Here is a 15,897-nt window from a genome sequence, read left to right on the forward strand (position 1 = left end):
TCGAAGATAAGATAGACCATTTAGGTTTAATTTTATGTTGTACATCCTTAATAAGATCTTTAGAAAGCCAAGGAAGTGAAATATGTTTCAAGAGATCATTGCAAAAGAAAATTTTCAATTAACTGATAACAAAGATCACATGATGCAAATGCGAGTAACAACATCTATATTAACTTTCCATTAATCATTCTATATAAGATTTATTTTACTTTAAAAGTCAGAAATAATCGACGCTCAATTATTGATTTATAAGCGAATAATTTATTATTATTACTGTCTTGTAAATATAACGTCGTTTTACAACTAGTTTTGGTGCCAATTAGTTATCGAATAAACATTAATATGTGCTTTGAAATAATAAAAACATCGTTCCTAAACATTGACCTTAAACGGGTGTCGTTTTTTTATTTTAATTCTAAGTTGCCAATAATTATAAGATTTATTTAGCAGTAATTAATCTTTTTTATAATAAAGCTATAAAATTACTCATGCGACAAACAGGTTTTATATTACATTTCAGAGGTTTATTGAACGTACATCCAGGTTAGTAGAAACAAGGTTCTATTATTAAACAAAAACCAACCTCTTTGGAACAAAATTTATATCGGTGTTTTTACTGGTAAAGTAAAATTGTCTGAAAATATTGTAAATGCCTTTTCAAAAAGGAGGAACCCACTGAGGAAATTTTTGTTAGAAAAAATATAACATATGGCGAATAAATAATAATTTTAACTAATACTTATAATATAGAGTAAGTGGCACGAGTTATCGAAATGAATGAAACATTGGAATGTTGTAAAGAATGGTTTGAGTAATAATGTCAGATATGTATTAAGTATTACAATTGTCCTAATATACGTATCGATAAAAAAAAATTGAAACAGATGTTCCATTATTTGCAATGAAAAGTGTGCTGAGGGCAGTACCGGTGTTAGGGTACAACGCGGTTAGGTAACCGTCAAGGTCGTTGAACAGATAGGTCTGAGAATTACATAGTCTCACGTAACCCTGTTACGCCCCCTCCCGAGATGTGGTAAAAAAGGCACCGTAGGAATCTCGCCCAGTGCCCTGGTAGCGTTAAAACCGGCACTGGCTCTAAACCTCAAATGTGCCTTGTTATAAAAGTTAGTCATATGACATGACTATAATGCAATGTATTATAGAATTAATTCTATTTATTACCCATATGATTTAGTCGGGTAAATCGAGTACTTAATGTTTTAGTGGATTATAAACAATAACAATTACCCCAACAATGTTGTGTGGTTGAATGTTACGTCTGCACCGGATCGCATGTTAACCCTAACCCATTTTACTCATGCAGCTGTAATATGACATAATAGTTTCTATGTCAAATGCATAAAGGCTTAATTTTCATGGACGAGTTAATAAATATGCGAATGATACGTTAGCGCGAGTAACCTCAGTCTTGCAAACGATGCTTGAAACCAATGTCGGGAAAGTTAAGGCAAATTTGCGTGTGGGGTCTATGAATAATAAAGTATTTGTAATCTATTCATTCATTAGTCATCATTTCGTTACATCAAAATCCGGTTCATCTGTCGAAAAAAGTGACATATTTTAAAAGATTGATTAAGTGATATAACTTTTTTCGATGGTAAGTTCAAAATAACAATATTTATAAAGGGTCTTTCAACAAGGACGGGTCGATGTTAATAATCTGTGTTTATATTGTTTCTGGTAGATGCCAATGTAGAGTACAATGAAGAGTTTAAGCTTTAAGAGATTAGATTTAAGGTTGTTCGAGGAATTCCTTTGATCCCAATTGGGTGTTAATAAAGAAGGATGTTTAGATGTATAGGGAATTAATTCAAAAATTAATATGTATTATTATTCCATATTCGTTGAAAACTTCTTTCCTTACAATCCATCAAATGATGTGAAGGAGTTAAAAAATAGCAAAGGTTAAAATGAACAGATATGCAAGCTTGTTTCAAAATAATTCACAATTAATGACGATGTCGATCCTTCATTTTTATTGGCAGATGACACGTGAAGGTATTAAAAATTAAACAAGTAAATTTAATTCAGTCATGACTTTGGTTTTTATTGATTGTGTAAACATAGTACTGGTGACATATGATCGATTAAATGGTTCGCAATAAAGGTAGTGGAGACATGAGGAAAAGATATTTGGTTGATAAAATATTTTTGAGTTGTATAGAGAGATTCGGTAATATTTTGAATTTAAATTTTCATTTCTTAGTGTTAATTTTTTTTTCTTTTAAATTGCTTGCTAACGAAGATAAGCGAAGGTTAATTAAGGGAAGTGCAATGTTATTTTTTATTCACAAATGATATTTCATCTGATATTTTGATAGTAGTATATTAAAAAAATACAGTCGAATTGATAACCTCCTTCTTTTTGAAGTCGGCTAAAAATAGCCTTCAGGATTTTGACCCTATCCTTGCCAACAATTTGACGCTCATGAGTCACGCGCGTAGCTCGATGACATTCGAATATCGCGTTCCAGCAACAACTTGAGTCACGTTTCAAATGTAAATGTCAAGATATCACTGCCTGAACATCTGCTGAACATTGAAAAAGTATTTACAATAAGAGACAAACTTACACATCCATACTCTGAAAAGATAGAAGAACTGGCATTGACCAAGTAGTGAAGATTTTACTCGTTAGGCCCATAAATCAGATCGATGTTTGATACATCATCTGTCCTTCATATAGAAGGTCTTCCTACGCTGTATTTGATTGCCACTATAGACCCATTATCTCATTTCCCGTCTTTCATTTGAAGTATTCTACAATCTCTACATCTCTTATGTTGGCTAGTATTGTGCCGTAGTGCTGTGTGGATCATTTGGAACTATATATTCTCACGATTTTCTCATATGTCAATGGGACAAAAGTTTCCAACTGAATAAAGAGTGAAACCAAAAAATTAAGTCGTTTTAATCCACGATATTATGACGTAAATGAAAAGAAAATTATTGTTATCTTTGAAGCTTATAGGTGGTATCCGGAATCGAATCGGTGTCACGAACTGTGAGTAAAGCAAATATTTGTGTTTCTGTTGAGCCGTGTGAGCCCAATGTACTCGTATATTGGGGAAATCTCTTGTTATTACATGACTCAAAGGAGAAATTAGTGAATTCTTGATTGGTGTTTAAACATGATATGTTATCCATGAACCTCTCTATAAAAGAATTATTAAGTAAAAGAATCAATAGTATCAGAATTCAAAGAATTATTTGGCGGAAAATCACATTGAAATTCACGTGGACCTAGAGTTTGATATCGAAGTTGGGAACAGTAAGGACGTACACAACAACAAACATAGTAAGGACGGTGGTCGTCAGTGCCACCTACTTCAAGCTTCCAGTTTTCCCCATTACTGAAACATCCATTCATAAACATAACATCTGTTTCAATGACATTATTTATCTGTGTGTATGTTCTATGAATGTAACGACAGAGGACAACCACGGTTATGCAAGTTAAAACAGTAGTGGGCGTTATTTGTTAGCATGTTATTCAAGCGTTACCTGTCAAACTCTCTTAACACCATGACCCTAAATAAGTCATACAAGTTACCTGATTTCGAAATACTGTTGAGCGACGTCGGGAAATTTACTGTCTTCGTGTCTGCTATCCAACTCATCACGATTAGAAGCACGCACAAACGTTTGTACATTTTAAATAATTTTTATTCCACTTTTATGAGAGAATTTTTTAAATTACTATTTGAGTTTTAAGGTTAGATGTTTATACGGTTATCTGTAAATATTTTTTACTAATTAGGTTGACTTAATACACATCTGTGATAAATCAAATATATCTAATATTGTTCATGTTTTAAATACGTATTCTACATTTCTGTCCGTATAAAAAATCGTTATTCCTTTGTCAGGTTGTAATTCTGTATCCAAAAATCTGAAAACCGTCGGTTTCTGAGAATAAAATCCCCGTTTAAAACATAATACTATCTCCGTTTTGTTAAAGATAATGACGGAGATGGCCATATGTTTACAGAGACTTTAATCTCAGAAACCTACGGTAATTGATACTCCTAAAATAGAAAAGTTTATGTTTTAATTTAGGAAGTTCTTACTTTTGTTTGTATACGAATGTTTTGTTAGGACATGTTTGTGTATTCGAATTATTAAGGATACGTAGGTTATACATAATGTTATATAATAAAGTTGTGGGAAACATATATTAGACGTAAATAATACAATAAATTAACAACAAATTAAAAAATACACCATATTATTGATCAATAATAATAATAATATTGTAATTGGGATTAAGGGCCTGATACAAAAGGCAGTTATTTTAGAAACCGCGCGCATAGTGAGGAGGTTCCTGTCTCTGTAGCCCTCACCACTGGTTGCTTGAGTCATGGGATTCCGCAGCCGGTGGTATATTATTTTTTATATAATATTTTTTTTTTTATAAAATGTATTATTTAGATAATAAGGTAATAAATGAATATGTGTATAATAATTGATGTAGAAATAATTGAACCAGGTCGTTCGTGTATTATATTTAGAACAATCTACAAACATTATCTTACTTTAGATCAAGAATACGAATAATATAATACAAGAGTAATAATTTTAAACTGAAGGATTTTACAATGAAAACATTTTTAATATTTTTTAATTTCCTGTCTTAAAGGTCTTCGCGTATTTGTGAGACAATTAAAATATTTTAATATAATATTTATAATATATTTTATTATTATGAAATATGAACAGATTTAATCAGGACTTCCGAATAAAACTGATGTTTTCGCATTGATCTTAAATGTTAAATATTTTAAATCCAGTAAATAAGTGTTTTTTTACGTATATTCCGTACGTGTCTTTATGTAGTTGTTTATAATATTTAAAAAAAGTAATTAATTACATAAAAAAGACATTAACTTTTCAGTGTATGAAGCAATAAAAGTATAGAAATATTTTTTCAATCAAAATTCAATAGTTTTTATTAAATACATCGATAGAATAGAAGAATATCTGGAAAAAATATTCCTTAGTTTTAAGTTATTTTCAAAGTAATTCTCGTGTAAAAATTAAAATCATTTAATATTAGCTGTCGCCCGCGAATCCGTCCGCGCGGAATTAAAAAAATTACGTAATAAGTAGCCTTTGTGTTCTTCTAGATTATGTTCTACAACTGTGCCAAATTTCATCAAGATCCATTGAGCCGTTACGGAGATAACTTCAAACAAACATCAATCCATCAAAACATTCGCATTTATAATATTAGTAAGTGTTCGTGGGTTATAAAATAATATATACTTAAAAACAAATCCTTAGCGAATAAGCTAAAAAGGTTAATTTCTTTAGCACTTGAGCCTTAAAAGGCCTTCATACATACAACATATTATTCTTATGTATATTTAAAATGCGCTTAAGTATTTCATCACATTGTTAAATGTCAAAAGAACATGTCCAATGTGATTTTTTCTTAAAAGCAGGAAACGAAAAAAGTTACGATCGATTTTTGCTCTTTTGAATATAGATTATCATTGCTAATAAACAAGTTTAAAATGAAACTTGAAACGAACGTTGACCATTGTTTCCTTGCTATAGTTTACCTGACTTTTTGAGGCAGTGTAAAACTTGGCTACATTATATCTATCTACTCTATTTATTTCATCATGACATTAACGCAGAGAGGTAGGTAAACTTTACGCATGTCCATACATCATAATGTAATGCATTAACTCACCGTGGATTTCTAAGAGCAAAATCTTCGCTTAAAAAATTGTCATCTCTGTTTTGTCAAAGACAGTGATGTTGATATGTTTTATAGACAGTATTTGGTCCCGAAAACCCACGGTTAGTGTACTAGCTGTCTAGCCCGTGACTTCGTCAGCGCAGAATAATAAAAAAGCCTAAATTACTCCCGCAAACAATAGCTAGCTTGCATTAAAGTCACGTCAAAATCGGTCCAGCCGTTTCGAAAATAACCCAAAACAAACGCGGATTTGCGAACCGACAGACATGCAATATTTTAAAAAATGGATTTTCGTATTAAGTAACGCAGATGTAATGTTCGCAAAATGGTAAATTTCTTACAAACAGACACTTAAATCGTATTAATTGTAGAGATAAAAGACATTATACTTTGTCACCCACAGAAAAGGATCGCTTAAGTCACCATTAAACATCTGTGAGTGCGGCTGATGATAAACAGGTCATTGGTGGGACAAGTATAAAAATATAAATGAAATTATTTCCTTTATAGACTACATAAAAAGTTAACTCTGAAATATGTAGAACATACAACTTTTTAACTAGACTAGTAAGGCTAGTCGATGTAACATATCTAGGAATGCGCGACTTGCACTATCGAATATCAAAGTACGCAATCATTCGCTGCATTCTACAAGACATTACAACTTCATTAAGAGTACAAGATCATTCAATACAAAAGACACCTTTTTATTTTATTTACTATACAGACAGCAAAAGAGCAACCCACTTGGTATTAAGAACACTACCTAGAGGCTTGCAACAACATAATGTGTATGCATTGATCTTTTAATCGTTTGCCTGGTCTATTCTACATATCCTTCCCGTCCATACCTAAAATAAAGGTTGAAAAGGCCGGATTTAGTCTGGAACACGCAAACTCACCAGTCCATACATGGAATTATTTACACTTTATTCTTGTCTTAAGATTGGTCGTGGTATTGCAGTGTTTAAGAGACATGCAGCAGTGAATTCTATCTTTGTTGAAATCTATCAGCAGCTAATACTGGTATTTATCATATTGTATCAGTTTTATAGGAAATTGAAATTTGCCATGCGCTGAGTCGCATTGAGTTTAGAAACTCACGCACGCTGTTACATAATTTCAACATTATATAAAATGCTCGTCGACTACTAACCTATTCGTATAGATAAGCTATATTTAAATGATTAGTGTTGCCTTAGTTACGACGAAAGAAATTAAAAAAGGCAATATTTTTTTTTAAATAGAAAAAAAACATATTAAATAAAATCCAATTTTGAAAAATATCTGCCCGTCTTGTTTTTTTTACATTAGTAAGATAAAAATAACAAAAATAAAACTAAGAGTTCTATTTTTTTTTCTCCGCTAAATATCAATACTTAAATCATTACGTTTTGAATACATGTTTATTTAGTATACATATTTTTTATATCTACGATACTAACTTTTGCCCGAGACTCTACACAGAAATTTTAAAAAAAACAACTAAGTAATAAGCCTATGTGTTCTTAGAGACTATGTTCTAGATCATATACCAAACTTAACTGATATCCGTTCTGGAGATACCCTCTAACAAACATCCACCCATCCATCCATCCATACATACATAAAAACATTCGCATTTGTACCATTAAGTAAGATATAAACTATTAATATAATGCAATATGCTACGTGATGTCAATTTATGTTACATTAAGATATGTTTATCACAATTGTATTTCCCTCGCGGACTAAAATAACAATGTTATAGCCTACGTCTACTCGTATATGTGTTTACGCCAGTACTTGCATACCACATAACTGGAATGGTTGAAAATCTTTATTACCTTAACCTTGATTTGTTCTACATTTATTGTCATCTAGCTTTTACCCGCGACTCCGTCCGCGCGGAATAAAAAAATAGAAAACGGGTTAAAAATTATCCTATGTCTGTTTCCTGGTTCTAAGCTACCTGCCCACCAATTTTCAGTCAAATCGATTCAGCCGTTCTTGAGTTATAAATAGTGTAACTAACACGACTTTCTTTTATATATATAGATATCATACTTGTAATACAAGTTAGAGATATCTTCACATTACATTCATAAATAATGTAATTAAAAGTACCCAACTAAATAAAAAATACTCAAACGAATTGAGAACCTCTTCTTTTTTTAAAGTCTAAACCGATTTGGATACTGCGCATGCGCATGGTTCAGACAAATAAAACTATGATCTGAATTTAAATAATAATAATAATAATTACTTTCATATTGACGAGGAATAAATATTACTAATCGGCCAGGCTATTATCATAATGAATCAAAATCCTTGGAACAAAGCTGAATGATCAGATAACAAAGTTATATTTCGTACAGTACTTACTGCTAGTCGTTGAAGTCTTTTCCTTTAAATTAATAAAAATATTTAACACTAGTTGGCGCACGCGACTACGTCCGCGCGGAATTAAAAAAACTCGATTAGTAGCCTATGTGTTCTTCCAGACTATGCTCTACATTTATGCCAAATTTCATGGAAATCCGTTTAGCCGTTCTAAAGATACATTCAAATAAACATCTATCCATCCATCCATCTAAACATTCACATTTATAATGTTAGTATGATATATTCATTTATTTTCATATTTTTTACATAATATATTTTATTAAAAAAATACTAAAATATATTGTAAAAAATTATTTATAAAAATATTTATTCCAGTAGCTAGAAAAAGAAGTTAAATGAATTAGGTCAGATTTCGAGTAATAAAAACGTGATAAAGAAAAAGTATCGACACCGAAGATTTCATGACATCACGAGATATTCGAACGTCCGATTCCTGTCACTAATGTCAAGGTCACGATAGATATAGGTTTTTGTAATTAACAGCGGATTAAAAATTTAAAACAATGAAGTATGAAAAATTTAAAAACAAAACAATATTAGATTTTTGATTATAATAATTTAAAAAGAGGTTAAATACCACAAGTCAACCTCATTAGTCACTGGCTGGAAAGACCGCGAATAAAGAATAAAATTAAAAAATGCGCGTGAGCAATTCAAAGCGCGCGTTCGCCTCGGTAGTGGCGGTTCTACTAAGGTTGTATAGTGATAAAATAAGCAAAGCTTTTATGTAACCTTCGAATCGAAAGCCACATTCTTGCGGTCAAGCGTGGTAGCGACAACTGAAGATGGCGCAACCGATGCTCGCACAAAACACTTCATTTGAATTAACCTTTACAAGGCTTTAAGACATAGTTTGGATAACGTTATAACGATATTATTTTGCAAATGTGCTAATCGTTTTGTCACACCTATTTTTATACCAGCTATCGCCCGCGACACTGACTGTGTGGAATTAAAAAAAAACCTAAATAATAGCCTGCGTGTTCTTTACCAGCTGTTGCCTGCGACACTGACTTCTCGGAATAAAAAAAACTTAAATAATAGCCTCCTTCCAAACTATGATTTACATTTATGCCTAATTTTGGTCAAAATTCTTTGAGCCGTTCTGCAGATACCTTCTAACAAACATCCACCCATCCATACATACATACAACAAATAGTAGTAAGAGATAAATTAGCTACAATTGAAAAAAAAAATTGTTAATTCAATTCAAACGAAGGAGTTAGTGGCATCATTTTCAAATTGAATTAGTCTTGAACTAATTTGATCGTCTTACTTTTGTTATTCGATAGATTTTTATAAGAACACTCATAGAAAGGGAAAAGTTATTTTCTTTTAACATGGGATCTATTTTTTTGAATTGAAGTTACCTTTTTAATACATTAATTTATACGTTTATAAATTACAATGAAGTTAAATGAATATTTAAGCAGGATGATTAAGAATGATGTATTTAATTGTTATGGCAGGGATAAAGAACATTTTTACTTGCATGTTATTACACAAAAAAATAACAAGTTTTAATGGTACAAGCCGGACATAAATAATGGGACCTCTCATTGGGACATAAAGTATCAAGAAAGGAAGTCGCGTTAGTATCTCGGTGCATTGTACTACTATAAAACACTGGTAATGAACTGAAAAGGCCAAGGTTTGATCTCGGCGCCTCTTGAACATACTGTCGAGGACGTTTATTTCCTACCCATTTCGTTAAAATCTTATGCCTCTCACAATGCAATTAAGTCTAAACCTAGCAACAACCCAGTAACATATGCCAAGTTTATAATTTTTATGGTAAACATTTGCTAAACGATATTCTACCCTAAGTCACTCACCACCGTCACCATCAATCTGCCCTTATCCCTATGGAGGGTCGGCACAGTATGTAACACTCCTTCATACATCTCTATCAGCCGTCATATCTGAATTTACCCCCTTCTTACGCATATCCTCTTTCACACAATCCATCCATACTTTCTTTGGTCTTCCTCTACCTTTATAGCCATCCACATTCAATCTCATTACTTTTTTGTTTATACGATTATCATCCCTACGCATAACATGTCCAAACCACGCTAACCTTCTGCTTCTACCCTAAGTGGGAAGCAAATTTAATTCTTTGACTTATTAATAAAATAGAAGTCATATTAACAGGTTTTTATAAGGGTTGAAAAATATAATTTTTATGCTTTATTAAGTTTGTTACTCATCGCGGAAGTTAATTCGTGTTAAATTATTGTCTAAAGTACTATAATCAAGAGCAGTTATCAGTTAAATAAGAAAGCGTTTTTTATAAAGGTGATTGATTCAAGCATTAGTTGTCTCTCCTTATTAAGGCGATAACAATCTTTACATGTGATCTATGAATCAACCAAAAATAAAGAAAGAACAAGATGTTTTCATATAAATGTTTTTGACAATGTAAAATATAGTGCACAGTTCTTTGTAACATTAACATAATTATTGGAGTAAGTTTCCATGATGCGAAAAAAGTGTTTTATATCAATAAACCTTTGTACTTAATATGTAACTATTACGATTCAAAGTGCGATAGTAAACTGCACAACTTAGAAAGGTAATTAAGGACTTTTCATAAAATCTAAATTTTGGAAGACTAACCTCACAAGTTTACCTAAGATTAAAAGTTGAAATTTAATTCCATTCATTTCACATTTCAATTATTTGTCTATTTGAATATAAAACAGAAGTAAAAAAAATCAAAGGTGCAACTATTTTAATTCATGTTTGCTACAAAACTGAAGTAAGCAAATACAAAGTGTGAAAGTAAACATTGTAGTATTGACCTTAGTACAATTCACATATCAATTGTGAAACAACTCTAACATCAATAAGTTCATGCTATTCAAACAAAGCTTTCGCCTAAGTAATAAAATAAAACTTTTTTATGTTGATTTCATTTGTTTAATGTCGAAATATCTAGTTATTAAGCAGCAATCACTTCATAAATAAAATTGGAGGAAAAATTCACTGTCGAACAATTTCGAATTCGAAATACGAATTTTCAACTGCGATTATGTTCAAACAGTGGGCTTCCACTAGCGAAAAATATTGTCATATCTTACTAATATTATGAATGTGACAGTTTAGATGGATGGTTGTTAGAAGGTATCTCCGGAACAGCTCAACAAATCTTGATGAAATTTGTTATTGATGTAGAACATAGTATGGAAAAACAAATACTGGATACTTATTAAGTTTTTTTTATTTCCGCGCTAAGTGAGCCAGCTATGTTTAAATAAAAGATGTTGTGATATATTTTTCTTAATACTTCTGCATTGTAAAGACATGGTGATGATTCGATGTTCCGATATTCTACCCCTGACTACTAGTGTCTCTTAGAAAATCCATATCTGCGTAGTTAAGCAAAATACATTAACCCCTGTATCAATGAGAAGCAATCTCGACGTGAAGCTAATACGTATTTGAAATTGACAAGAATGAGTAGGGGCTGATGTGACGTCATAACTTTGTACTTATAATTAGAAACGTAGGCGAGGTTATATTAAATATAATTCAATGAACCGTGGTTATTGACGTCATTCCACGGGATGACGTCATCGTACCCTTTGATAACAATAGCTACTAATTTTGAATCAGTCTCGCTAGTAATTACAGACTGGAGTATAAAGTTATAAATGCTTTTGTAATTAGAAATAAGTAATTACGTTGCGGTCTAGGACTTTGGAAATGCTCCCATTCCCTTCATACGAGTAACTTATAAATAATGTTTTCTTAACCTATAGCTGGCGATCTACATTTATAAACGAAACTTTTATCAAAACCGATGCCTGCTAGCACAACGTTCTATTATTTCAACGTTCTATATCAGTGTATTTTTTTTTAAGAAATTACTCGTTACAAAGAAACAAAAATAATATCAATCTGCCAAACTATGTATTTGTTAATATAACAATTGTCCAAAAATGTTTCATAACCAATTTAATTAGTTAAATCTGGCATTGAAAGAGATTTGCTATATCGCTTCAATTTAAACGCTGACGGTTATTTATATGGTCTTTGATGATCGGCGCTATCGTGTTGTAACATAACGTAAAATTTCATAAGAAAAGGTTAACTGTTGCTAAAAAAGGTAATATTTAACAAAACTAATGGAATGATATTTAAACGTTGTATACTTAGTGAAGAAATGTGTCTCGAATTGTGAATTTAACGGGATTAAACTGTATTTTGGGGGCTGAAGACGTCAAAATATACCCATACTAATTTGCATTAGAATAAGGTTTATTAAAAAATATCAAAAAATAATACTTATAACTTAGAGCTTATTTAAAAGCTTTCCACAATATTTGTGACCAAATTATTAACAATTTAAAGACAGTAAACTCAAGGACATTTATATATTATTTATTTTATTTATTACATTGAAATAACATGTATAATTAACAACTGAATGAGGAAGGTTATATGTACTAGTAATTTTTTACGCACAAAAATCGTCTTTCAAAGTCGAGACAACATAAAAGAAAAATGCAACTATAATGTCGTGGTAGTGGTAAAATAAAACAAAAAGTAATAGTAAAGGATGACTTCAACTAGACAGAACAACTATCGACTCGATAATTCAATGGAATCTTGTTTTATGGTATTCAATTTATGTTTACCACTTTATTAAAAAGGCTCTTAATAATATTTATCATCACATGGAAAAAAGTTCAACAATCATGACAATCCATTTCATTGAACTCGTGTTCAATCTTTACAATTTCTATTACAATTAGTTGTTTTTTTGACTAAGTCGGATCCAATATATTTACGTTAATACTGCACATGACTGCATGTCAGACGAAATCTGTGTAGTAAACGCTTGAATGGTTAACTAGATCAACGAAGTTATGTAAGTTGCAAGTAGCAGCATTTTATGTTAAGTCTACACTTATCGCTTAGTTTTAATCTATAGATTAACTTAAATCGGCTTATTGTTTCTTAACTCCAGCATTTATTTTACTTAATCGCATTAAGCTATTGGAGCATTGCAAATTCTTCCATAATAGTATGAAAAAATACTGTCACAGTCGTACTTGTTAATTGGTCATAAAGTACGTAGTTCCTTAGTGCAGATTTAGTGAAGGAAATGTAATACTAAGTGACAAGCATAACTAAGGCATCGGCAGTCAGTCAGTAAGATATTTCACTTCTATAAAAATATTTACTACTAGCTTATACCCGTGACTTTGTCCACGGGGAACTTAAAATTCTAGTTTCAAATATAGCCTATGTTATTCAATGATAATGTCGCATTGCTATGAGAAAAGAATTTATGAAATCAGTCAAGCAGTTTTTTTAGTTTATTCGTTACATAAAAAAATACAAATATTTCTTTTTTTAGTCTTACTAATTTTATAAATGACAATGTTTGGATGTATGGTTGGATGGATGGAAGGGTGGATGAATGTTTGGTATGAGATATTTTCTATCTCCAGAATGGCTGCATCAATTACAAATTAAGATTTTTTATTCCGCGCGAACAGGGTCGCGGACTACAGCTAGTTTTATTATTATTATAGATTTGTACTAGATAGAAAACATTTTGACTAGCGTGACTGCATTTGATATTTTTTTATATGCATACCAAAAGTATAAAAAAATTAATAATAAAACCTAGGTCTCTTCGAATTTAGTAAACTGACTGAAAAACTCAGTCTCGAAAAACTATAATAGAATCAATTGTCATATCGTTTAATTGAAAGCTTCGATTTTTTTTCACCAGTTCTGCAAAATTTAAAATCCGGGACAAACATCTTCGTATAATTATGAATACTAATGGATTAAATTATAATATTAATTCTGTAACATTATATTTTAGGATTACGCAACATATATTGACAACTAAATTGTTTAATAAATATGTATAGTGTTATAATTTATGCTTCAATTAATTAATTAAAATCACAAACTGGAAAAAATTGTAGTAAAACATTTAAAATTTTATTCGATCGATTAAATGTCGAGGATAATATGTCATCTTTAAATTTTTGTTAATTTAAATAAGAGTATGTTAAAGTTCAACGTTTTTGAGTACTTGATATGTCATATATCATGGTTGTCAAGGCTATGTATCATTTATTTTAAAGTATTAGGAAATACAACACAGTAGAGATGACGAATTTATTTATTAACGTGCCATTTTCTTAGGAATTATTTAATGATGTGCCATCAAATAATTTAAACTTTGTGCAAAATATTGTGACGCGTGCTATTGGTTTTCCATCCCTTGTTATAGATAGTAATACAGGTTTATATATTGGATTCGTTTATTTTAAACATAACCTTTTGTAGGGTTTTGTATAGCCCTACAAAAGGTTATGTTTTGTATTTTGCATAAAGATAATATCAACAAAGTAGTTGTTTTTGTTTTTGTTTTATAAGCGAAGGGGGCAAACGAGCGGCGGGAACACCAAAGTGATCATCGACGCCCATCACATTCCTACTACTACTACTACTACTTCAGTTTGTTTGAAGGTATCTCCTGAACGGCTCAACGGATCTTGATAAAATTTGTCATAGATGTAGAACATAGTCTGGAATAACACATAGGCTACTTATTAAGGTTTTTTTTTTAATTCCGCACGGACGGAGTCGCGGGCAAAAGCTTGTATATAAATATTTAAAGACTATCGCGTTAGAAATTCTAAGATGCATACCAAATATTTAAAATCATATAAAATAGTTAATAATATTTTTTCTTGTTCACACATTGACAGGAATGACTAATTACAAAATCGCCTATACGAAGTATTTAGTATTTAAAAAATATATTTGTGGTTATGTTAATAAAACGACATTTCTGAAGATGATATAAGAAACTTAGCATAAATATACTTTTACACAAAAAAATCAGCCAATAGACAATAGACAACAATCTACAGCATAAAATTTCAAACGAGTTTTAACTAAAAATTGACATTATAAAATTATAGACGTTAAGTAATAAGAAATGATAAAATAGAAACAAAACTAAACATTTTTTTTATCAAAATCATTAAATTTGCATGAAAAGTTAAAAAATGTCTTATGAAACACGAGGATGATGATGACATTAACGACCAAGAAAACCAATGAAAAGATCGTAAACAATTTAGAAATGTCTAAAAACCTCAAAAATTTTTACGTAGACAAATAATAATCAATTAACATAAAAATCAAAAAGATTGTCTAGACTGACTGAGACAAAAGAAAGAAAGCCACGAAAAGAAAAAGAAAAATGAAAGAAAAGATATTGCAATTAAAAGAGAACGAATCAATGCATTAACAGTACCTTTACTATAATATTAAAAAAATTATTTAATTAAATTTAAAATTATTTAAAAATTATTTAATTATTAATAAAATTACTGATGAGAATTAAAAATTAATTTAGCTAACACTAAGGTTAAATAAAAAGATAAAAAAGTCAAGGCTATCTGCTTACTATAATCATTTGTATCCAAATCCGCTTCAAAAGGTGGGCTTGTGTATTTCTTACTCCTACCTGGAAAAAGAAGATATATATAATTAGTCTTAATTTAGATGACATAATACACATTGATTTCAGAGATGTGAAAATATTAATAACAGAAATTGAGCTATTCAGTCAATATCTTTTTACAGGATTAAACAAATTATAAAGAAGTTGTCTGACGGATTTGGTACGCGTTAAAGGTGAAAGCAGAAAGTAATTTTGCAGGACATTAGCTGGTCACTAAAATGTATAAAGCGTACGAAAACTACACGCTGTTTTACTTCAAATACCCAGTTTGGAGAA

At 30.7% G+C, this 15,897-nt stretch overlaps 1 protein-coding gene across 1 annotated transcript in view; it reads right to left on the bottom strand.

Annotated features, from left to right (window-relative positions):
* The window catches only part of LOC106718349 (pulmonary surfactant-associated protein D), a 65,209-nt gene that overhangs the window by 8,766 nt on the left and 40,546 nt on the right, over window positions 1–15,897 (bottom strand). The window contains exon 3 of the mRNA XM_014512416.2: window positions 15,565–15,624. Within this exon, the coding sequence (XP_014367902.2) occupies window positions 15,565–15,624 (60 nt within the window). The remainder of the gene's footprint in view (window positions 1–15,564; window positions 15,625–15,897) is intronic.

This window comes from Papilio machaon, chromosome 12 (genome assembly GCF_912999745.1).
Source record: "Papilio machaon chromosome 12, ilPapMach1.1, whole genome shotgun sequence".
Lineage (NCBI taxonomy): Eukaryota > Metazoa > Arthropoda > Insecta > Lepidoptera > Papilionidae > Papilio > Papilio machaon.